General features: G+C 34.7%; 2 protein-coding genes across 4 annotated transcripts in view; one reads left to right on the top strand and one right to left on the bottom strand.

Annotated features, from left to right (window-relative positions):
• TWIST1 (twist family bHLH transcription factor 1) overlaps positions 1-26,931 on the bottom strand; it is a 162,629-nt gene that overhangs the window by 34,705 nt on the left and 100,993 nt on the right. Inside the window, exon 3 of one of the 3 annotated variants that reach the window (XR_015734025.1) lies at positions 24,387-26,270. The exons of the other annotated variants lie outside the window; for them this stretch is intronic. The gene's annotated coding sequence lies outside the window, so the exon portion shown is untranslated. The remainder of the gene's footprint in view (positions 1-24,386; positions 26,271-26,931) is intronic. 3 annotated transcript variants of the gene reach the window in all.
• Positions 1-26,931, top strand: part of LOC117655026 (histone deacetylase 9) — a 166,933-nt gene that overhangs the window by 94,724 nt on the left and 45,278 nt on the right. The window contains exon 10 of the mRNA XM_087893687.1: positions 4,221-4,339. Coding sequence (XP_087749813.1) covers positions 4,221-4,339 — 119 coding nt within the window. The remainder of the gene's footprint in view (positions 1-4,220; positions 4,340-26,931) is intronic.

Genomic DNA, 26,931 nt, shown 5'->3' with positions numbered 1-26,931 from the left:
AGTACACTGAACCTGCCAACATAATGTCTTAGGACTTGCTTATACTGTTTATTCTGTGAACATGTTTCATTATTTTTAGATCATCAGATGTCTTTCAGGAGACATCAAGAAGCTTAGTTGTCTAGTATACAGGAGAAAGCGTTCACTTGTGGCTTTCAGGTCCAGAAGTGAGTTACCCCTAAACATCTCAGCATTTAGGAAAAAGCCAAAAATATCTCTTTTCCACTGAGAAAACTGGTTGGATACTACAGAATATTGGATATATATATATTGGAGACATATATATCCTCTATTTTATAATCTTTTAACATCCCCAAGCAATTTTTCATTACAAGTATTGAGCAATCTTATAAATATTGAGTGATGTACAGTTATCAAATGGAGGTTGTACTTATAACTGAAAACACATATAATAACTATATTCAACTGTTCCATCAATGACAGCAAAGACTGGGAGTGGGAGCTTATCACTGAGAACTATGTGCTTCATTTCCAAAATGTTCATGTCTGCAATTACTATCATATTTCTTTACTGGCACTTGGACTACAGCATTTTGTAATCTTGGTCTGTTTTTGGCTAGTGCATTGTGTCCCGATGACTTTTCAAACTGGTTCCTTTTGGGAAAAATAATGTTTTTATTTTGAGAAAAATGTGTCATAGTTTCACAGAGATATTTGTAATACCACTGAGACTCAGGAAGGACAATATTGCTGGATGTCACTGCCATGTATAATCTTTCTGGTGTCAACATGTTCCTGTTCTAGATTAGTGACATTCCTTTGTACGTGGAAATAAATGTCTATTTTATTATTTTCTGCTTTTTTTATTTGTTTTTTTCTTTTGCCTTACATAGAAGAAAACAAAATCTGCAATCATCAATTCTTCTTAGAAGCTATGAGTTCAAAAGAATCAATCTATGAGGCAACTTCCAAACTCTTTCCATGTGAAAAAAGCAAAGAACAACAAGGATGTACTATCTAATATAGTTATGAAATAATAAAACCAAAAAAAAAATGCTAGCCACATGAAAGTATATGTCATTATCCCTCTGTCATGGTCATGCCCTGGTGGTTATGAGATTTTCTAGTACTTCCAGGAGGCAGGATCTATTTGAATGGTCTGCCCTTGATGACTAATGGACCCATTTCAGAAAGAGCTGAGGGATAACCTGGGGGTTCTGTTGCAGAGCTCTATGGAGGCTTTGGCCACAATGTGGAATCAGAAAGCTGCCAAGGCCCTGAACAAGATAATGTTTGTGCACGTTTCTTGGTCCATCAGTCTGGAACTCCCCATGGTTTATAGAGGCCCTGAATTTTCTGAATATCTGACAGATAAAATCACTAGGATCCATTCTCGATTTAAATCTAAGCATAGTCCATTGGAGATGCTTGGGGAACGGACTTGCCAGATTATTTGGAACAGTTAGAGGCTGTTGGAGGGACAGAAGTGGGGTTGTTAAATCAATTATTTTCTTATTAGATCCTTGCCCCTCCTGACTAGTGAAAACCTTGAGTATGGCGACATGTAGATAGGTCATTGCTGCAGGAGGGGGTGTTTCTGGTACCATTTAAGGAAATCCAGGTCATTTTAAATAATGTTTCTACTTGTAAATAAACGGTATTTCTCCCCCCCCCCCAAAAAAAGAAACCTTGAAAGTTGTCTGAACAATTTTCATCTAGTGTCCCACTTCCCTTTTCTAGGGAAGGTGGTGGAAAAAGTGGTTGCTTTTTTGCACCCAGTTTCAGGCTGGGTTATGGGATAGAAGCAGCATTGGTCATGCTTATGGATTAGCTCTGATGAGGGAAGGATGGAGATAGTATAACTATCCTTGCTCTCCTTGATCCCACAGCAACTTTCAATACCATCGACCATGTATCCTTTTGGACCGGCTACAGGAGTTTGGTGTTGGGTGGTACAGTATTGCACTGGTTCAGCTCCTTTCTTTAAGATCAGTCCCAATCAGTATTAATAGGGATCAATAAACCCAGCCCACAGCCACTCTTGTGGGATGCCACAGGGCTAGGTACATTCTCTGCTTCTTTTTAACATCTACATGAAACCTCTTGGTGATCACCTGACATCATGGTATGAGATATCATTAGTGTGCTGATAATGCACAGTTTACATCTCCATCCCTGGTGAGCCTAGGAGCTGTAGGAATCTGGACAGGGGACTATAGGCTTGAGTTGAACCCAAGCAAGCCAGAGTAGCTGAGGGTGGGGAGGAGCTCAGGATCTGTTGTTTATCATTGTTAGCTCTGGATGGGGTTGCATTACCCTAGACATACCCAATGGGCAACTTGGGGGTCCTCCTGGACTCACCACTACTGCTCAAAGTGCAGGTGGCAATAGATTGAAATAAAGGCAGTTAGTTAGAGTTACATAGTTATATCTTGGAAAGGAGGCTGATTTATTACTTTATACTGATATATTTTATCACAATTTAAACTGTTCCTGGGAAGCCATTGTGTGTGTTTGTGTGGGCACACATGTGTGTGTTTGTGTGCGCATGCATGTGCGTTCACACATATGTAGAATAAGTGTAGTTACAGTATTTGAAGTGTCAGGCTAGTTTTAGAAATCCCGTTTGTAAACCAAACAAGAGCTTGATGCAAATCACTGGCTTTCAGCCTAATCTATTAAGGAAGGGCAATGGGTTGAACTTCTCTCTTAAATATAATTTGAAAAAAATAAATCTTCAAGAAATAACAGTCTGAAATAGGAAGGAAACACTTTATTGAATAAATCAATAAATGTTGTTTTTTTGCTGGAAATCATCCCATAACTATTTTCTAGATAACAACATTATCTAGACTGGATTCTTTAATCATATTCATTGGAAAGGTTGTCTCTCTCTCTCTCTCTCTCTCTCTCTCTCTCTCTCTCTCTCTCTCTCTCTCTCTCTCTCTCCCCCCCCCCCTTCTCTTCCCCCCTCTCTCTGTGTGAGTGTATGTGTGTGTGTCTTATCAGATTTCCAAGAACATGCTAGAGGGTTATTAGTTTATTTGCTTTGAAAGAAGGAAGCAGTTCCAGAATAGCTTTGATGAAGTAATACAAAAGCTATTAGATGGATGGATGGGATAAGGTGTTCCTGTTCATAATTTTAAAAGAATAAAAATGTAAAGAAACATAATATATATCAGATCAAAAATATTGAAAATAGATTAATTGCAACTACACTTACACACACACAAATTTTATATAAACACACACACACACAGACACACACACACATAAAGCAAATGGTAACAAATGACTTATATGTTCTTGTTGCTGTTGTGAAAATGTTAAGAGCCAAATTCTCAACAATGTCTTCTACAAATAAGAAGAAATATTAAAACATTTATAGTAAATCAAAGTCATTCTTTGATATAGCATTAAATGAAACCCTAGTGAAACTTCAGTTTACACAACAAAACCCTGTTGTTTTAAATACACTTTCTGAGATATTAGATATTCCACTTGTAGAGAGTAGAAATTGTACACAGATAAATAGAGTATCGCATCCAACCCTTAATATAAAAAACACTGAAAGGGAAGGGTTAATAAATTCACTAAATGTAGAAACCATGAAAACGTCTTCCTAAAACCAGCAGGGGGTGTTGTTATTGGGTTGTGGTTGTCAAATTCCTGCAAGGCATGACCTTGGAAAAATTCTGACAATCTTGCCTGGCTTTGATTACATGATTTTAGGTTCTCCCCTTTTTTCTTTCTTTACTTACTAAGATAGTCACCCCGCTTCATACTTTTAAAACATGAAAAACAGAAGGGGGAGAAGCTTGAAATGCAAGCATTTCCCCCCCCCCCAAGAGTTTTATAGTTCCAATTTACACCAAGTTCTCACTACCTGGAGCAATCTTGGTTTCCACTAAGTCTTCAGAGTTCTCCTTGTAATCCATTAGTCACTTCCCTTAAGAATCAATCTTTATAGCCAATAGAATAAAATAGGCCCAGATGTGCGTGTAATGTTAGATGCTCTCACATATACCTGGAAATCATTCTTTTTCTCTTTTAAAAATTCTTAGAAAGGGCAGAATAAGAGAGAGAGGGTGGGAGGGACGTGGACAGAGAGAGAGAGGGAGGGAGGGTGGGAGAGAGAGAGAGAAAGAGATTTGATCATAGAAATGGTCATATAACATGTAGCTAATGTATAATTGTAGTATTGTTCTAATTGATAGGTTCAATAAAATAACCTAACTGCTTGCTTGTTTTATCTTCAGGACAGTGATTATGCCAATCACCTCTGAGTTCAACCCTGACTTTGTATTAGTATCAGCTGGCTTTGATGTTGTGGAAGGACATGAACCTCCTCTAGGCGGGTACAAGGTGACAGCTCAATGTATGTATTAATTTTTCTTTTTTTAAAAAAAATCCCTGTGCCCTGACATTATTTTAGTCAGTCTCATGTGGTCCTTTCTTATTTTGACCAGATTGCTGTCACGTGTGTGAATTTAACAAGCCAAACTAAGCCAATTTGAGCAAATGTGTTCCAATGTATTACATAATACATTAAATATATGTCAACAATTAACTTCTATTTTCTTCAAAGGTTCCTTCCCCTAGAAAATAAGTTTTGTTGTTCCATCTCATTTAAATATCTCTAAATTTTGTTATCAAAGATATTTTATTGCTGCTGAAAGTGTTTCTGTTGCACCTGCAACCTCCCATACAAACAGCATTTTTCCTAGCTTTCTTGATCCAAGCACCATGGATGACTACCAGGTTGTCTTCTCTTGCATTGCAATTGAAGTGTAAGAAACTAAGAAGGTTTCAGACAGTTGAAAATATTTTTGCACAGTGGAAAACAGGATGTTCATACGCATGCTTAATACCAGGTTTTTGTTAGTAACAGGAATGCAGAAAATGAAAACAGGCAAATGCCACTTAAAAGCAAATGTGGAAAATGACAGGCCAGATTAGTATCCCAGAGAGAAACATGCGAGAAGAGCATGCCTCATCTGAACCCAAGAGAAATATCAATTTGGGAATGTAGCCAGAGACTATAAACTTTAGTCTACCTGTTGCCTAGCAGGGTTGATCTGCTCTCCATCCCTGCTTTGGGGGATTCTGACATATGACAAATAAAAAAAATACGATGAAGTTTTGATCATACCATTATGGCCATTATCTTTTGACCACACCTTATAGTTACTCCTGGAAAAATTCTGTCGCCTGACTTCAACACTCAATTGTGCTTCAGATATACTGTAACATATTGACAGAACCTTATATGAACCCTGAACTTCAGTTGTCCTTCAGATGGTGCTCCCAAAGTCATATTGTCAAAAGTAGTAAGCAGAGCAAAACCTAAATTTGATTTGATTTTGCATTTGACTACATATCAATTTAGTTACTGTTAACTTTTGGTGATATATTTAATAACATCCTCCTGCTGTCACAGTAAACATTTCAATTTGGTAACAGTATGAGGAGTTTTTGAGGGCTACACTGAAAGATTTCTGTATGACCCTGGGCATCAGATTGTACGCCACTGAGGTAGGGCTGATTTACTTAGGATGGAACCATAGAGAGGAAATTTTTGGCACTCTTAGAGTTGCAAGCATGCACATATCATTTTTTCAATAGTCTGCCATTTGTTAAACAAATACATAAACAATAAAGTAATTTTGATCTTTTTTTTCTGATCATGATTTCCCAATTGTTTTCTTTTTGTCACATCTTTGAACATAGCAGAGAATGTTTAAAATACCTTAATTGCACTAGTTGTCTTATCCTTAAATGTTTAAACCACTCATTCACTTGGCAGAATTAATTGATGAGAGGATTTTTATTGTTGTTATTCCTCCATGCCCTAATTTATAGCACTCTCTTCATTTGAATCTGACTCATAATACTTATTCCAGGATCAGAACACTTGTGATATTTATTGACTCACATTGTGTTCTTGCTGCTAGGAAGATACTTTTTTCTATTGGTTTTAAAAATGCCCCTTTAATTTGAAAAAGAGCTGACTGAATCCACAGCATGGTTCAGTGTTTAACAATATTTTCTTCCAATTGCAAGGCAAAAAAATTGCAGAAAAATGCAGAAGAAATGTTTGGCATGATGTTATTTGTAAGAAAAACTACACCAAAACTACTAAAATAGCAATGAAAAGAAAAAAAAGCAATTATTAGAAACAACATAAGATTCTTTGGGACCCACAAAAGAAATGTGACAATGTTATGAAGTCAGATAAACAGATTTCATAAGATTAACATCTAACTAACCATTGTCATTTTATTTTAGTAAGCTGCATCATATGCACTGCAACAAATATCACCTCTGAAAAGACTTGCTATAGTTCTGGATTAGACTCAGAGTAGTTTTTATTTTCATACACAGCAATAGTTGATGTCAGTGGGAATGTTGTTTAGAGTCATGGCCCACAATTCTTTTTTTTCCACATTATATTTTTATCCAGTACTAATTAGAACATTTCCTTTCTACTGTCAGATACTAGTATTATTTTCTTCGCTGTTGTTGTTTTTAAAGCAGAAACGAAGTGATGTTCAGAATGGTGTGAATTACCATGTCATTTGAGAAGGAAGATGCTCTGTTACTCATATACCATTTAATGCATTCCATCATATGTAGATTCTTGGCTATGGAACTGAAAGAGAGGTCTGGCACAAGAAATACAGAATATGCCAGTGTTTGGCCATATTCTATATTTCTTTTTAAAATTCTGTTTGCAATATTTGTGATCACCTATATTTATATCACAAAACTATTTGCATGATTCGTTTATTTTCAGTTAGAATGTTTAACATTGCATATTTGATTTGTCTCTGTGCCTACTTACTTTTTTCTTCATTTGTGTTTCATTCTTACCGCTTCTCATTGATATTATTCCTATTTATACTACCATATTTATTCCTATTGTAATTTTTAATTCTAAAAAAATATTTTTATTTGTATTTCTAGATCCTTCCTCCATTATTCAAATGTTTTAGGAGATAATGAAATGATTAAAATATTTTAAGATAAAACAATAACATTTAATATAGAAAATAGTAGGCATAAAATAAAATATTATTTTATGGTTTTTCAGTTTTATACACTGATGAAAAATAGTATAAAAATGTAAATGTAAAGAACTATTACTAATTATCTATATCTATATCTATATTTTATCTATATCTATCTATCTATATCTATATCTATATCTATATCTATATCTCTATATCTATCTATCTATCTATCTATCTATCTATCTATCTATCTATCTATCTATATATATTTGCTTTAATTTATATGCCTCCCTTCTCCAGAGACTCAGGGCGGCTTACAATGCGTTAAGCAATAGACTTCATACTTTTGTATATTTATACAAAGTCAGCTTATTGCCGCCACAATCTGGGTCCTCATTTCACCTACCTTTGAAAGGATGGAAGGCTGAGTCAACCTTGAGCCTGGTAAGATTTGAACTTGCAGTAATTGCAAGGAGCAGATGTTAATAACAGTGCTTTAGTCCACTGTACTACAGGCTCTTTTATTTTATAATATTAACTATATAACTATATAATATTATCTTTTATAATATTAACTATAAAAATAGTTTTATGTTCATCTATTTATTGGTTTTTATCCAAAGCATAAAGGGAAAAAATGCAAAGTGAAGCTGTTTTTTGGGGCAACATATCTGAATAAATTTAAGATGTATATGCAGCACATTTTTTTATGACAGAAGAGTAGAATTGCTTCTAGGAGTTTCTGCCTCAGATGCCAAAATAACTATCACTTGAATAAAATGTTCAAGACATCATTTGCTATCGATGGGAAGAAAGTGTTTAATTTAAATGTTAATTTAAACATGAAAAATGTGCTTTCAAACCAAAATTCAGCTATATTTCAAATTTTAGGTGAAGATGAGGGCAACAGTATGCTTATTAGAGAAAATAACAAAAAGCTTTATATTACTGGAAATTGCATGCAGAATGTACATTAAGTGAGATTATGTTAAAAATAATGCTTTAAGAAATATGTATACAAAGAATTGAACAACTTTTAAAGCAAAGTTGAACTGATGTAGAAATGAGACAAACTAAAATTAAGATTTGGACCGACTTGTGAAAATAGGATGGAGAAGAAACAGTATATATAGGATGGAGAAGAAGCAGTATATATGTTTGCTGCCTTACTTATAAAAATAATAAATGTAAGATTTTTTTAAAAATCTAAAATAAAAAAAATTGTGATTTATCTATAATATAGTAAAGCATGAAACTGGTTTGGAAAGGCTTTCTCATAGCAACATTTTTAAAATTTGTAATTATTAATTTATATATTTAGTGTTAGAAAATAATAGAAAAAGGATTTCCTTTCTCTTTTAGTTTTTAAAAATTGTTTCTTATTCTCATATATGAGATAAAGGACTTTTCATTTCTAACTCAACAAGAAATATTTTCATTCCTAGTATTTTTTATGTTTTAATATTCTTGACTTATATGGGAAATGCAAGCATATACTGATATCACATATACATTTTAGAGTGTGTGACCTTTGCTAGATTGTTCCCTTTTCAATTGGTTTCTCATAAAACTGTCCAGATAAAGAAGTGCACAATCCTTAAACAGTGATACAGTTTGATTAACCCACATAATTACAAAGCTGTCAGGTGGCAATTGTATTGATGGTAAACAATAAAGTGTCAAACAAAACATTAAAATTTGGGGCTTTCTGTTTTCCATGGAAAACTGAACTTAATGACGTGTTAAAACCTAGCTCTTGTTTCTTTCTTATCTTGAAGAAACTATTTGGCATTAGGTCAAAATGGAATAATAATTTGTGGTAAAGAAAGATTGCCTTGAAGCATTTATATTGAGGGGATATCATTCAGAGTGATATTTAGTACTTCCTTACTGCTGTATCATTAATAACATTACTAATGCATTACTAATGCATTTAATATATTAACCAATGGAATATAGATAAATTAATGAATATTTTGCCATTGATATCAATTTTTAGAGGTATCCATTATTATTTTTAGAGATAACTTGCAAAATTATTGTTTTAATTGAACTATAACCCAAGAGTTATGTTATCTGACATATATATCAAAGGAATGGGTGCAGATGGAAAAGTACAAGAGGACAAGTTGAATCACAAGGGGGGGGGGAAATGAAAATCAACAGTGCAATATTTATTAGGATCAATTAAAATGTCACAAAATATTGTATGAGCTTCCATTTTTTAAGATCCCTTTTCCTGCTGGATGATGCAAGAAATAGAAAAACCTAGCAATGGTACATCTTCTCCTCCATTCCTAAATTGGAGTTTAAGAGAATTTATCAGAAATAACCAGATGAATTTCTGATGTGTTATAAAATATTGTTAAAAGCAGCTGGGATAATTGGGATTCCAAAATAAAAATAAATGCTTTCCCATGTTTAAAAACATAAAATCAAGTTGTTATTTGATTCTGTTTCAAGTACCAGTCTTTTGAATAGAAGGGAAATAAAGTGGCAGAATATGACAAAAGTAATAGCTAAAGTTTTAGATGATGCAGTAAGTAAACAAAGAAATAAATAATTTAATGTATGGATACACTTTATTTACTTATCATGTGAATCATCACAATTTATGACTATAGGCATAATTGAAGTTGCTATAATACTTACAAACATTTTAAAATAGCAGAATTATTTTTAGGGAGTAAAGTAAAAGAAATGCAAATTTGCACTGGCAGTTCTTTGGAGGTGGGGGAATTCAACTTCTTGTTTGCTTGTTCAGCAGCTGCATTTCAAGCTGTGACAAGCTGTTGACACTTCTAATCTTCTAACTCTATGTAGTGGACATTGAAAGCCCAAGAGTCGAAGGAAAGGCAGAATTTTTCATTAAGGTACTGATCCATCCTTTTTGTCTTGTAAGTAGGAGCTGATAAGATAAGTAACACCAACGATAGCCATTCCAAACACGTTTTTGTTTAAATAAAATTATACTGAAAACAATATATCTGACAAGTCTTTATTCTTAAGAAGCTCACATTATTATAGTATTAGAAGAAAATTCCAAGATTATTTTTTATAGATCTTTAGAACTATAAAACACAGCAAATAAATAGTTTATTATGTTATTTACTCTGTGGCAGTTTCCTGCTGAACTTTTAAAGATGCCAAGAATTGTTACCTCAAATGTTTTACCAAACACTTCTTATCAGTAGCAATAATCTCACAGCACCTCCTTGGCCATGGACTTCAAAAAACAAAGGTACAATAATCCTTCTCTACCAGACATCATTCTGGGGAAGACAGACATATTTAAGAGTCTGAATTCTGTTCTGGTTTGTCACTTAAAGCCATTAGAAGCAATATGTGATCTAATCAGTGAGTTCATCTTTTTCGCACTCTTTTCCTGATCATAGCCTTTGAAAGTTTACATCATCATTGAAAATCCTCCATTAGTCCACACATATATTGCCTTAACTTTTAGCAATTAGATAAATTAATTTTTAATCTGTATTAATTTTGAAACTGTTATGAAATGAGGAAAATCAAAAGGAAATGTAAAATATTGTAGAAATAGTCCCCTTTTAAAAGCCTTTTTTTCCATATGTGCATCATGGGCCACACACATCGTCTGCTCCAAATAAAAACATCTTTATTTTATAAAGATGAGAATTTTATTTTATAGTAAGAAGAGTAATTGTAAACCCTGTGTTTCCAAGGTGCTAAGAACCAAGCACCAAGTACCTTGGATATTTTTCAGGACTTTAGGTAAGTCTTTTTAGTTTTGTATGTGATTTAGCTGTAATTAATTATGAAAAATTAAATGCTAATGAGCATTAAAGAAAGTGATTTGGGGAAATCTATTTCTAAGTATACAGTTTAGAACATCTTTTGCCACTCTGAACTCCCTCTGTATGTGTTAACTTCAGCTCCAAAATTCTCAGCTAATTTAAGGAGGAATAAATCATTAATTTAGGGAGGAATAAATTACTTAGTCCTTTCTGCTATTGAGTTCTAGGATCCCAATTAAAGCATCACAGATATGTTTGTGTAGATCTTTTGAACACATGTAACAAAGGACAGCCCATCATTTCTATGGATACTAAATTCATAGTAAGTGCTGAAATCTAAGATATTTTATATTTTTATCAGTTCTGAAATTTAATATTCTGCATACGGTAAGTCTTTAGCGGAAATCAAATCAAAATACAGTGATCAGATATTAGAAATGTATAGGGAAACAAAATCTATTCACAATCTATATCATTCATTCTATTTTCACAACAATTTGTGTATTAAAAATAGTGAAATTATTATAAAGCTAGTTTTTTAAAATATCTTTTTAATATATATTTTCTTTTAAAAAGAAAATTATATTTCATATATTTTAGTGTAAGTGTAAGTTATTCTTTGCATTCATTTTATCCTCCACCATAGGTTTTTAGTTGTGTTTCAGTCAATGAAGAGGCCTCTGGAGCAGCAGGTCCATTAGATAATACAGATGGTTGTTAGTCAATTGATTTACAACTATATACTCTTAGTTTCAGTCTAAAATCCAATTCAGCTGTAGATTGATAGTTCTGTTACTAGACCACACCTTTCCATTCCAGTACCTTACAGGTATTAAAAGAGATTATTATAGGATAATAATTATAGTCCAATTCAAACTGGGCAAGGACAAATTGTAATAATGCCAGTAGCCTGAAGGAGGGAGGGAGGGAGAAAGGGAGGGAGAGAGAGAGAAAGAGAGAGAATGGGGCTGAGGAAAATCAAGAAGATATTTTGTTATTGTTTCTCTGGATTGAGAAAGAAAGGAAAAGGAAAGCTCATTTTGCAGCAAATTATTTTGTTCTTTTGTGCGTTTCTGACAATATTTTGAACCATAAATCAGGAAATAAAATGCTATAAATAAGGACTCTCAAGCAGAGCTTTGGAATAAATTAAGCATAAAAATGCAAGAATGTCAGCCTGGGTTCCTAAATATAATTAGGATATACAGTGGCTTTTTAAAAAAATTGTTATTATTATTCAGCCTCTGATTTGCCTTTAAATAAAAAGCCTGCATACTGTCTTAAAGATTTTTTGTTTACTCTTTGTCTGAGGAGAAATGCAACTCATGTATACATTTGGTCTGTCCTTCACTTGTCAGTCTTGCAATCCAGGCAGGCACCATATCAAAACTATGGTTCATTGAGTCATTCTAACACTGTCAGAGACATCTATGGAAACTGTGCATCAAAATTGTCAAGATGGTGGCTGTGCAATTTAAGTCCCAACCCTTTTTATATATGTTGCCCATGTCAATAGGGATGGAGGTTTAAGAATGTGTTCAAGCCACAGAAAACTCCTTTAGGAATTGAAATGTAAGGCATGTTGATTATATATGGTATTTCAATTCATTAATCCTCAAGCAAACGATATAAACAATTCAAATGATTTAAAAAGAAAACAGAATCTAACTGGGACCAGTGGGAATTAGAGAAATATTTGAGAACCCTGAAATATAGTTAAATTAGAAACCTAGATTTAAAAAAAGACCTTAAAGGAGCACAACTAAAGAAAACAACCTCACCCCTTAAAGCCATCCAGAGTGTGTTTTATAGCCATAAAATGTTAGGTATTGTTTGAAAAAGAAGGAAAGAAAAGAAAAAAAAAGAACAAATCTGGCCAAGGAAATGGAATATTCTGTTTGAACTCCTTAAAACTTTAGGTGTTGGGGATGAAGGCAAGGCTGGCTAATCAGCTTTTTCTATTTCTTTCAATTTCACTATATGTCCTGTTTCTGAACTTAGTGCATGGACAGAAGACAGCTGCAGAAACTGGAAGCTCAAACCAAACAAGAGAAGCTATGTATTATCAGTAGCAATTCCTGCCATTGCAGAAAAATAGTTAAGATATTTAATCCTTGTTAATCACTAAGATGTGGTTAATTATTTAATTTAGGGATAGCAGATTAAAGTCATTGTTCCCGAAGATAAGTTTATAACCCATTGGTTTGGGTGATTAATAACATCTTCTATCTACACTGGCCACAGTCTTGGAAAACAAGGCTGAACATTCATTCCTTGATGATGATCACCAATGGATGAAAGTAATCTTCTCCAAAGCAGGTCTTCCAAATAAATTGGATTACACATCCTATAATTCACAGAACTTCCATCTTTAGAAATAAAAGAGTGAGAGGGAAAAGGAACTGAGAAGAAGGAGGAGTCAACTGAACTTTGAGAATAACCTGAGCTTAAATAAAAGCCTTGACACATATTAAAAATAACTATTTGATGGAAAGAGTTTATTTTGTTTTCTAAGGCTCTGGGGACTAAAATACTTTTCCAAAACCAAAATAGCAATATGTAAATTAAGAGTACAAAAGCCCAGTTTTATGATTTAGGCTGCAGTATAATTCATTTCTATCTTTCTTGCCATTGTTTTTTTAAAAAACACACAACATCAAAGGAAAGTGGCATGTGTTCTAAATCAGAGCTCCAGTGCTGAAGTATGACAGCACAAAAAAAATTAAAACTAAATAAATGTGCTGTTTTAGCTCTCATATTTTCTTCAGAATTGCTGCTTATGAAACCAGTTGCCTTAAAGACATGGAGTTTGGTTGGTTATTGGTTTAGTTCCCCTTCTAAATTCCTTTATTTGTTTGATCTTACTTTATAAACTCTGATGCTGGTGCCATGGTAAAAACATATTCTGTCTCCTCTCAAGAAATACAATAATAAAATCTGTTTGATCTTACTTTACAAACTCAGATGTTAGTTCTGATATGGTAAAAGACGTTTCCTCTCCTCCTAAAAAGTTTAATAACAAAATCAGTAGTCACTGAATGTTTGAACACCTGATCCAGTTCTTAAAAAGTTTCTCAAAGATATATGGAATAAAATAAATATTTGTGTTCAAAAAGATACCCCAATATGTGTTAGTAGAAAAGTATGAAATTCTCCCCTCCAATCTACACTGCAATAATGTTTTAAGTTACATCAGGGCAATGACATCCATTGGGGAAACATAAATCAGTAAGGTGGCAGATGGAGTATCGTCTGGGACCACTTATCTCTAATTGTTTCTACCAACCCAGTATGTTTGGCAGACTGGATGTGGTAGAGGGCAGTCATACCAAATCTTTTAAATTTAATTTAATGAATCTGAACCATAGGTTCCCCGGACATGCACTAGAGAAATGCTTCCAGAATTACTGTATATTAGGATTAGAGTTTCTTTTTCTTCTTTTGCACATAATAATAATAATAATAATAATAATAATAATAATAATAATAATAATAATAATAATAATAATAATATACCGCCCTTCTCTCGAAGGACTCGGGGTGGTGTACAGCCAGAATTAAAACATAAATATACAATATCATAGTTAAAATTAATTAAAATCATTAAATAGTTTTGGCTGAATTTTAAAACCCAAAATTAAAACCCAATTTAAAATCATTCAGTTAGACAGCCCCGCCTGTTGGAACAGTAGGGTCTTGAGGGCACAGAGAAAGACCCGGAGGTCAGAGATGTTACGAATATCCGGGGGCAATTCATTCCAAAGGGCAGGAGCTCCGACAGAGAAGGCTCTCCTCCTAGGTGTCGCCAGCCGACATAACTTGGCCGACAGTACCCTGAGGAGTCCCTCTCTGTGGGAGCGAACTGGTTGGTGGGAGGCTGTTGGTGGCAGAAGGTGGTCCTGTAGTTATCCTGGTCCTATGCCATGGAGCGCTTTAAACCAACACTTTGAATTGCACTCGGAAGACCACTGGGAGCCAGTGCAGCTCATGCAGGAGAGGTGTTACATGGGTGTAATGAGGTGCGCCCATAACCACCCGCGCAGCCACATTCTGGACCAGTTGGAGCCTCCGAGTGCTCTTCAAGGGGAAGAGATGTAGAGAGCATTACAATAATCCAGACTATTGTACCTTGTGCCTACCCAGACCCTTGTGCCTGGGTAGGCACAAGGACTATTACAATAGGCCTTGTGCCTACCCAGAACAAGGGTAGGCACAAGGTGTCCCTTTGTTTCTTCTCTAATTCCTAGTATCCTAACAGAAGTGGGAGCTGCTATTGGCTTCAAATCCATCCTTGAACTAAAGCTTGACTTTATATTTCTGTGAAAGGTATTTCATATCCTTGATGAGGGCTGATTATGGCAAGATTCATCTTCTATAAGTCGTAATGGCAACATATGTTAAACTGATTTTCTTATATAGATGATATTTGCTATGATAGGATACAGAATAATTATATTTTTTATGTTATAGGGTTAAATATTGGCTTTAAGCATGAAATCCAAGTTGTGGCAAATTAAGATAAGAAATAACTGCTTTTTTTATACATCAACTGAATAGTTGAAGCCATAAAATTGGTCATCCAGTCACTTGTCTTTATAGCTCTACCTTAAAGCAAATATTTACTGAATGTCATTTACAATTGCAATCTGTGTAATATCTTCAACTTGATTCTCCCTATATATTAATCCAGTTTATGAGATTGTGGGAAAGGATTCTGCTTTTGATTCAATACAGGGTGATTTTGGGGAATAATTACAGGAGTAAGAATTCCCTTGGTTGTGATATTCTCATTGTCTAATTCTGCCTTTGAAGGCATGTCAGGCATTTTCAATAGTCTAAAACTGTCAACGGTTTGTTATTTAAGACTTTATACTGATTACATCACCTTCTGATTCTCAACCTTTTATTTGGTGAAGTGAGCTTCAATCCAGGAGAAGAATTTGTATCAGAATAATGGAGTTGTAAGGAATGTTGGAAGTCTTCAGTCCACCCCCCTAGTTTTGTAATGCTTTTGATTTTCTGTTTTCTGGTATATATGGTTTTACACCATCATTTTTACATCTTCGTTTTAATTTATTTCTGTAAGCCATGTTACAATGTTCAATGAATAGCATTGCAATTTGTTATCATCATCATAATCATCATGATATGAGAGTAGCAGCTTATTTTATACCAACAAAATATTGGGTAGAACACAATGTATTTCCCATTATATACAGTACAGTTGAACTGCTTGGATTTGGCTGAAATCTAGCTTTTTTAAAAGCTTCTTTCAAAGTTCCCAATATAATTTAACAACATAAAGTGTTTCAAATCTTTGTTATGAAGTTCTATCCAAAGTTTTCCTTTAGGTTATTTCTGATGAGGAAACTCAATATTTCTGAATTCATAAAATTAAACAACAATCTCAATCATTAGACAGTCGCATCACATTGCCAGGGTTAGAAAGACCCTGTAATATTTCATATTCTATAAAGAAAAAAAATCCACACACTGTTTCCATTTTTCTTGAACCTAATCTCTCCTGAACATTCAGGAGTTGGTTGTATGCTGGTCTGGAAAACTGGCACAAGCAATGGCTGTTCTATTCTCATCATATAAAATAGCAGCTTCCTGTGCACAACAACAGCAGAAAAAATATAGAGATAATTTTCCAACTTAGTGATATACATGAGTATCATCCCACATAAGCTATCCATCAACTGGGGGAAAAGGGACGATGACCCTGTTATTTAAAAAAAAAATGATAGGATAGTAGCAAGGGAATTTTTTCCCCCCCACTTTTCTTTGGTCTTTTCCTCAGAGGCATATTTTTTTTCAAATGAATCTAAGCACAACAATTGACACAGAGTACAGATAATTCTCATTTAATGTCCACTCATTCAGCAACTATTCAAAGTTATGATAGTGCTGAACAAAACGTACTTATGACAAGTTTTAATAGTTGCAGCCATTATATTGTCCCTGCAGTCCCATGATTGCCATTTATGATTGTTACTGCTAGCTTCCAAAAAATAAAATCAATGGAGAAACTGTGACAAGATCACAAATGCTAATTGTGTCACCACAGAATATCACTAGCAATAGCTCTTAGACTTATATACCACTTCTTTCTTACAGCCCTCTCTAAGCTGTTTACAAAGCCAGCCTATTGCCCACAACAATCTGGGTCCTCATTTTACCAACCTTGAAAGAATAGAAGGCTGAGAATGCTACAATAGCAAAGAATTCACCTAACAGTGGCATTTGGGGCTGATTGCCATCGTAGGTTGGTGCAGTCATGCGACATTGCATCTTACAACTGGGTCACTTAGCAATGGACTTCCCAGTCCCAATTACTTAGGTACCCAAGGATTGCCTGTGAAGAGATAGCTAAGGTCTATATGGTTACCGTAAATGAATTTAAGTCTCCAAGACCATTCCAATCACATTTATAATTTCTCTAGCAGTTCTAATTGCAATTGTTAACCATGTGAATCCTAAATGGTTGTTAAATATGATGTCATGTGGTTGCCATTTGCCAACTCCTGCCAGCTTCCCATGGAGTATATTTATTGGACGCCAATTTTGTAATTTTGTAATGACCTGAGAACACTGCAACTCTTATAATTGTGAGCTAGTTGCCAAGTGCCCAAATCATGATCACTTTGAGGGCTTTGTGAGGTCCATAGCTTTGAACACCAACTAAAATACAGCACCATTTGAAGGTTTGCTGAATGAATGGTCGTTAACCAAGGACAACCTGTATTAAATCAATACAAAGAACATCAAATCCCCTTCCCTGAAAAGCAAATACAAAAGTTTGTTTTTAAAAAATGTTTGCCATCTTTGTGTTATTTTTAAAATAGATCTGTACATTGAAAAAACATTTTTTTTTCCTTTCAGACTTCATTGTGTGCATGTATGTGTGCTGCTGAATCACAACCTGGAAATAAACTGAATGTAAACTGTATGCACTCATTGTGCCCTTTTTTGGATAATTTCCACGTTGTGTAAGGCCATGTTGGACATACAAAAAATTATCTCATATATTGTATATTCACTGTATCTTTTTGGCTCAAATATATAATCATCTGTTACATTCATTGTCTTACTCATTCACCAACACACCATAGATAGTTTATTCTTTTGCTGACACACCCTGAGCAATTAGTATAAAGCATATTTTTTGATAGCCAGTTTCCACCCACATATATTCACTTAGGAACTATATCAGAATAAAGGAAGAACTCATTTGTGTTGTTTGGATCAAAATACATTGTGGAGATTGGATTTAGAATGTAAGATAATTTGTGTCTTACTCATAGAGGAAAACTATATTTAGATGCCTGGAATTAAGAAGGAGAGATTAATTTCACCAATGGAATAATAAAACATTAGCACATTAACAAATCTGTATATTTCAGGCTCAGAACTTTACTATGATCACATCTATAGAAAATAAAATGCTGCTGGCAAACCTGCTGTACAAATTAATTTAAGTTTATAGTTTCCCTATTCACATTTTTATTTTGCAAAACTATTTTAAAGTTAGTTCTGTCTCTTAACAATATAATGAAGAAAATCTATTTCTGTGCCTATACATTAGTTCTTCCATGGAATGTTTTAAAGTCTTGGTGCCTTAATGTATGGATGTATTCTATGTAACATTCTTTGACTCAGCTGTGCCTAGCAGCCTCCTACTTCACTTGCACAGCAGAGCGAAAGGCTAGGCCACCCATATGTTATTTCCTCCTGTCTATTGGGGTTTCAGGAAAGAAACAGCAGCATTTTGTAGACCACTCCTGGAACTCTAATATCACACACATTCATTTGTTTTTAGGAAACATGTACAGAGAAATACCTAAAGAATATTGTAACAGTGAAGTTGCTAGTATTTTAAGCAACTCTTCATTTCTTTTCATCATTATTACTTCTATGGAATGATAACAGGTCTATCTCACTATGATAACCAAAGCTTCAAATTATATGTAGGTATGTAAATTGCAAGATTAGTCAAGGCATCTGCCAAGAGTCAACACTAATTTGAACACCAAAAATATTTTTAAAAAACAACAACACTGATTATAGCTCAGAGGAGTGCAGGAAGAAGGAAACTCTAAATGAAGCTATAGGTATAAATAATGTAAATCTTTATTTAGCAGAATGCTTTCTCTCAGCTCATATCTTGCTTTCTGAGCGCATATCCTAGCATCCTTAAATAGTCCTTCCTCTGACTGTGTTTGAGGTTTTATCAGTTATTAGCAGCAGATATGAAAAACCTATTAGCATTCAAGAGCCGAAATATGCCCTTTTAATTGGTTAAAAATAAACATTTGGGGATTGCTTGGAGAATATTGTTTTGATGTCTCTTAAGAGCAGTTTACTTTTAAAACCTCATATTCCTAAATTGGTTCTAGTAATTCATCGTTTAAAAGAGAAATCTTCTCTTTGAAAAGAATTACTGAAAAATCTTTTGACAATAACAATTTTAACAAATTGATCACATTTCCTGAACACCCAGTCAGTTGTGCTTGTATCTTTGCTTTTTGAAGTCCATGATGATTGATAACAGAAGGTTACTGCAGTACCCTGTACTTGGAAAATTCAAAGTGGTAGAGCCAGATGTTACATCTGAATATCAACTATAGTTTTCTTGGTATCAAGAGGATTTATAATAAGTTAAGTCAGGGATCAAATAGTTTCCCTGATCAAACTCCAATGGGCTATATTGGTTGGCAAGAACTTCAGGTTTCCATTGACACATTTTTGTAATAGAAAAGAAAGTTGCTCAAAATGTAAGATTTGGAAATTACAATTAATCACAAGGCTTTGTGGGCCAAATTTCAGTGTCAACACAATTTCTTCAGTTTTGTTGAATTTCATCCATTACTTCTGAAATAAAAATGAAAACAATTTAATTTCTGGCAGTTTATGCCATATATCAAATGGGTCCTGAGGAATCCAAACCAAAAGACAAAGTGACTAATTCCTCAAGGTGTGCTGTAATTCCTAAGAAAGGTAGCATGTTTCAGAGTCCCTCTGCTACCACAAAATGGAATTGATTAAACATGGTGGCTCACATCCAGAAGTTCTTGCAAACTATGTTTAAGGGCCAATGCTAATCAGTGCCAAGTGAGTTTTTCCCCAAAGAGAAAATGTGTATCTGTTATATGAATGAATAATGCTTTAGGATAGAGTTTTATTTGCATGCATAAATCAAATTTATTGATCAAAATTATTTACCAAAATTATTGATATTCTTTTGTTTTGTGGTTAGGAAATTTAGGTACAAGGTTTCAACCAATTTCAAATGTTCAGCAGAATCCTATGACCGATTATGACCGAAATATGACAGATTAAGTCATATTTTATCACTCAGTTAAATGATTTTCATGAAATCTGATAACATGAAGAAATTTCCTGCCTCTTTATTTTCAGAAGAGATCATTTTAGAATACAAGCTCATTTATGACTTCTGAGTAACTAGCTTGGGGATTGCAATATAGTGGCAATTTTGAAGGGTCATTAATAAACCTGTACGAAGAAATACCAGGGGAATTGAATTTTCTACTTTTGAAAAATACTGGTGATTAGAAATTTTCAGAAAAATCTGATCTGCAAGCTATCTTTATTTATAAAGTAAATAAATCCTTCCTAATACAGATAGTTATAGAGGAAAACAAATGAACATAACATAAATTATTGTGAAGGATACTAGGATGATATAATGTGGTAAGAACTACAAAGTAGGTTAGTTATGGCCAGCTGAGAAATTTTGTGAGCATTTCCAAAATACATAACTATGTCAGCATCTCCATCTTCAGAAATACTGCTTGAAATCTTGCAGATTACCAGCCAGTTATGATAGCTCAAGGAACTCAACCTTTCCAGACCTGTTTTGAGAACATGATTGTCAGATGTCTCACAAAACATCTGCCACAGAAGGATTTTTTTTATTTTTATCTTATTTTGTGCCTTTATCTTATTTTGTGACAGGCCCAAGTCACACACATCTGGCTTTGTGCCAAAAATAGAACTCAGTTTTCTGGTTTCTATCTTGGGTCTTTAACCACTAGAAGCTGGTTCTGCTGGTGCAATTCACAAAAGATCTATATCTATAACAAAAAGAAACACCCTTTGGTGTAGCCACCTACCACTTTAATTTCTTAGGCTATCTTAGAGCTGATGGTGGAGCCCAGAGAAATATAGAGAATGGCAGATGATGTCAGTTGGTGATGCTTTGCAGCATACTAACTTCCTATTCATTTTATTTAATTAAAAGAATGTTAAAGTAAAATAGTTGGATAACAAAATCCTTTTACTGACACCAAACAACATGATCTTATTTGGTAGGTGCATTTTTGCCATAAGAACTAAGTTTGGGATGAGATGATAGATCCTTACCCTTATTCAGTATAAAGTAGCTATTAATAAATAATAATTATTTTCAAAATGTATATGCAATTCGAGGCATTGAAAAATAAAGCTTTTGGCAAATTGATGAGATTCTGATGTTTCCATTTTTATCTATTTAATTTTCTATTAATATGACCAATTTGTAGTTCTTCATGTTTTAAAGTACCATGATACAACTGAAGTAAAGTGATTTATATTACAATTAACATAAATAATATGAAAATGATTAAGCATTCTCAATCCTATGTCTTTAAATATGAGTGAGATTAATTAGAATGATTGGCCTTCCAAATAAACAGTTAAGGCTGATTATATGTTCACCTGGTTCATTTTTATAAATACTTGAATCAATTGGTTGTTGCACATTTAGAAGGCAACCATGGATGCTACTGTATATTATTAGTTAGCTATAAGATCAGCCGAGTTTGGTTAATGAGGTATTGCTTTAATTGCTATGAATTTCTTTAAATAGATTCTAATTAAGCAATTATAGATGAATTCTTGCCAACAATTATTGTAAGATCAATACCCTCATAATGAAAAGACTAATTATTTAAAAGGCTATTTCATTGAGTAAATATTAAAATTATTTATATTTATTTAACACACAATTACAATCTAACCCAATAAAGTCATACAGTAGAATTTTTTTCCTAATGACTTTTTAAGGTAATGATTCTTTACTACTTTATTATTTTTAAAAAATTAAATGGTTTGAAAATCCTAGCCATTGCCTAAAAGAAAAATATCTTTTATAATGACATGTTTGAATTAAAGTCTGAGGAAAAAAATCTTTCAAAGAAATATTTTTACATGACATTCTTGTGATGGTATTCATTTTCACGTTATTCCCTTATCCTATTCAGGTATTGTAATACTCGAACTTTGATTAAGCTTCATATCACCAGTGTAATTTAAATGATACGTTTTAATATAAATGCACAGGAAAGTTTTCTATATACAAATGAATGTGTATTGATTTCTTAGCAGGCTATCATCTTGCAGTACTGTGGTGAGTATTTGGATTTGGAGTATCTGAGTAGGATTATTAAATAATTACAAGTATTACAAATATTCTCATTCTTTTTTCCATGGACTATTTGCTGACGTTCCTTGGTTTCTTTACAACTGCTAAATTTTGGAAATTTGAGTGGTGAAAAATTAAGTATTAGATAGGTGAAGGTGAAGAGAATGGTAATTGCCCTTTAGGTCCTTCATTATTTTTTTCCCAATTGCTAGCAGCTGATTGGAGACAACCCGAATTGCCAGGTCTCAAGGTGTTATAACTGCACCCATGAGCAGTTATCAAGGCCTATCATTCCAGTTCGTGTTGAGTAGTTGAGTTGATAGCCTGAAATGGAAGACATCTCCTCCAGAGATAGCTGGCTGTCCCAATGCAGTCTGGCTTACCTTGGGTAAACCTTTCTCTGGTTTACCTTGGACTTGGCAATGCTTGTTCTTCCAGTCCACCTGGAAGTATATATCATGATATCAGAGGAATATGGAGTGGAAAGAGATCCAGGGCCAGCAGAAGGAGTTCAAAGTCAGTGAAATGAGAATCAGGACTAGCTGCTTTCTTCGGGGCTCTTTGCACAAATGAAATCAGTGTGCTATTGTGCACCTGGAAGATATGCACCAAACTGGCTGGGATCTGGGACCTCCATCAGATATTCAGAGGATAAAGCTGATTATATTTTCTGTCTGTCAATATAATTTGTTGTGAATTATTGACCAAACCACTTGTTGACTAATTCAGGTAATACCCTTGCATTTCACTTTGAATTCTACAAGGAAGAGAAGCAATGTAAAATGTAATGAATAAATTGGTAATAATAAATAGAGAAAAAATAGCACCATTTTTTCAATGCTCACAGCCTGATTCTAGAAGAGTGAACTATTATTTCATTCTTGTATGGATGTATTTATTTAGGACACCAAGCTTGATGACTCAGGAAGTTGTATTTTAAAAAAATGACCCAGTTAATTTTAGATGCTATTGTTGGAAGCATATCAATGAAAATTAATCAAGAGGTCATAAAAGAACCACAAGGATAAAGTGCAGAACACTGGTGGGTGGGAAAACTCTTGGCAATGGCCACTACAAAGGCTTTAATGAGAGGAAAATTCATTCTTAAGCAAATTAAAGAGAAGTGGGATGATTAAATGGTAAATAATGGTTATGTACTGTCTAAAAGACAGAACAAAAGAACATCTGAGAAGTAATATATTGTCAATTTGCTTTGTATATCAGTTTGTTTCTGAGAAACTCAATTTATCCTTTTGACGAAAACAAATAGAACTCAATAGGCCTGCAGTAGTGAAAATGGGTAGTTGGATTTATGGACAAAAGGATCTTGTCCACTTCCTCAGGTATTACTGAATCAAACTCAATCCTAAAATTCTCACAAGACAACTCTTTAGGACTTACCCAATCATGGTCCAATTCCAAGAAAATCTGAGTAACTTTATCTGCCACATGATTATTTCTCATTTGAGCCCTGGAGATGAGGTACAAGCCACCGTAATAAAGAGTGGAACATCCTAAAGATTATTGGCAAATGGAATAAGAATGGATAAATATCAATGTTTCATGATCCTCGCCACCATATGTGCCCAGATATGTTCAATGTATTGGCTCTTTGCCTTTCTCAGTTGTGCTCTGTATGTCACTTCTGGCATTTCATTTCCCAGAACTCATTAGAAAACCACAGAGCATATGGGATTAATGCAAGAAAGAGCTACAGAAGAGCAATCTACTACGGTCTCCATCATATGTTTACTCCAGGCTGCAGCCAAGGCCTTGGCCAAAGTGCCTAACTGGTCCTCAGAAAAAAACTGAAGTCCCTCTGGAATCCAACCACATCCATGAGTTGCCTACAACAGGGATCCCTAACCCCCGCACCTTGGTCCACTACTGGGCCTTGAGTGGCTTGGAACCAGTCTGTGTAAGTGGCGGGGAAGCACATGTATGCACACATCCCCACTTGCACAAGCAGTGGGCAATGTGTACACGTGCTCCATTTGCATGAGCAGTGGGTGCATGTGCCCACCACTTGCGCAAATGGAGATGTGTGTGCATGTGTGCTTGCCTACTGTTCATATAGAACAATCACCTCCCCCCCAAGTCCTCAAAACTGGAAAGGTTGGGGAATTCTGGCCTAGGACAGGACAGACTGCAGAAGTGGCTGCCCCAGAGAATTAAACAGAATCAAAGAGGAGCTATCCAGTGGTGAAATGCACTTACCTTTGCTACCGGTTCGCGAATGTGAGTGTGTGCGCCTCTTCTGTGCATGTGCAGAGCCTTCTGTGCATGTGAGAGGGTCAAAAATGGGACGTAATGATGTTCCGGTGGGTGGGTGGAGCCTCCCGCCACCGGTGCTACCGTTTCATGTGAGCCGGATAGATCCAGCCGGATTTCACCGCTGGAGCTATCCATAGCAATGGATTGATGGTAATGTTTTCAAAAAGCAGATCATGTTGCAACTGCCCCAAGATAAGAATCAGTTCTAGTCTGTGACTTCCTGAATAAATGGGACCTTTTATCATTTGGGACAGATCCATCCATCCAGAATCCATGAATTCCTGATCTCACTTACTCAACATCACCTGGTGACACGTTAAAGTTCCCAAAGACTCAATTTCAGCCCTAAGAGTTCACTGCTAACCGTGCAATGAAATAAACCAGTTCAAGTAGGGATAATGCTGGGCAGCAGGGATATATCTTATAAAAGATATAATTAGCTTTCATCAGCATACGTACTGAACTCCAAACTAGTACGCTGACCTCACCCAGCAGTTTCATGCAATTGTTGAACAGGAAGAGAGAAAGCATCAAACTGGCACTGAAGTGGATTTAGATAATCTACTTCCTCCAGAGTTCTCATCAGCTTCACAACCGAGTTATCCTGAGTAATTCCTGATATATTTTGTAGGAAGACTTTGCTTCTGTGCAAATATTTTAGAATAGCTCAGTCAAGTAAATGGAACTCCATTTTGTGAAGAAACAGTTGGAACTGAGTTGACAAATGTTGGCGCCCACCAAATTGTTGGTTCTAACAAATTGTCTATTTAAGGCTCAACTGAAATCTTGATTTTCCATTTAAAAAAAAGACTTTCCATTCCAAAATTTCCCCTGAATGGTTGCAGTTAACAGAAAATGCCACACAAGTATAAATCTTTCATACCACAGAAAAAAATGCCTCCTTTATAGCACATTCTGCCCAAAATGGAAATGGCTTGAGAAACCATGGTCACAACTGGCACAATAGTCCATGGTAACTTTTGGAAAGCCTGTCCCAAGATCTGTAGCTGGATTCTTGAGGTTTTATGTGATTCAGAAGGTGAAAACTAAAGGAATGCTCTTTCTGATTTCCATACCTTTTCTAAACCTAACTGGAGTAGGTTTTGGAAAGTTTATTATTCTGTGATAGAAGAGAACAGGGCCTCGTCTCTAAAGCTAGTGCCTCAATAATTGATTTTGCTTTGACTTTTCTTTTTTCCTTAATTATTTCTAGAATTTTATTTTCATTGTTCTGATGTTTGATCACTGCAGGGGATTTCCTTTAGGAAATTAATTTCTCTTGAAAATTCTTGGAATATGCAAGATCCAAATTTGTCCTAGGTTTTTCCATAATTCAGCTGCCATAGTGCTGTTGGCTAAAACATTGGCATTCCCTACAACAAAGTCAGTTGGATAACTGTGTATAATTAGGTTGACAAAAGTGTAATGATATTTTGTTGGCTGTAAGCATTAGTAACACAACAGTATTTGCAAATATACAAGTATTTTTCCCTATTGAGAAATTGGACTGCTAAGCGGTATGAGCATTGTCCTGGATTTTTTCTGAAATGGGAGTTTTCCAGAATTACTCTAGTTCCTGACCAGTTGCCAGGATTATGTGAAAATAGTTCCTCTGAGTGTAACCAGAGTGTATTTTCTTCATCGCTGATTATGCTTAGACCATTTCTGAAGAACAAGGGAACAAGGGCTTTCTCTTCAGATGCTATGATTTCCAGTAGACATGAATGCTGGCAGCTCTCCTTGTAAAATTAACATCTGGCATCATCTTCTGAGTTAACAGTCAATGTCCCATGCTGATATTTCCTGTAAGCCTCAAGGAGAGTGCTTCTGCAAAAAAAACAAAAAGCAAAAGAAAGAAAAAAGAAAGATCTGTGATTTACTTGCTGCTGAGGAATTCTTACACTTTTCACAGAGGAGATTTCTGTTGGATAAGATAAGGAACATATATTTGTGGCAGATGAGTAAAAAGAATATTCAGTTTTTTAAAATATTCTTTTTACTCATCTGCCACAAATATATGTTCCTTATCTCTTTTTTCATTAATGTCATTAGAACAATTATGTCAGATAATAGTCAGAGTATACCTCTGAAGAATTTCACAGGCTTCTACGCTGTGAGCTAATTGCAAAAGTGTAGTTGTCCCCATTATTGTACAGCAAATTCTTGTGGCACAAAAGCATAAAACATTTTGGCTTTAGTGCTATGCATTTACTTTGGATTCAGGCAATCCTTTGGTGTAGATATGCCCAAAATTATACTGTAAAGTTTTTGAATGCATGAATCTGTAGGTAGTTCTCCATTACAACTTAACCACCACAGATAACAAAACAACAGGTAATAAGATCTTGAAAAAATTACTTTATGGCTACACAAATGCATACCTATCATTTTACATATGCATATAATTCTATCCAAATACCCAAAAGTCCTCTCCAAACAGAATCACATGCTTCAAACTACAGATCTGAAGGACTTTATTGCAGATAGC

This window comes from Pantherophis guttatus, chromosome 4 (genome assembly GCF_059756535.1).
Source record: "Pantherophis guttatus breed Tessera chromosome 4, ASM5975653v1, whole genome shotgun sequence".
Classification (NCBI taxonomy): Eukaryota; Metazoa; Chordata; class Lepidosauria; order Squamata; family Colubridae; genus Pantherophis; species Pantherophis guttatus.
The sequence above is the reverse complement of the archived record's forward strand: the minus strand, read 5'-3'. Positions and strand labels throughout refer to the sequence as shown.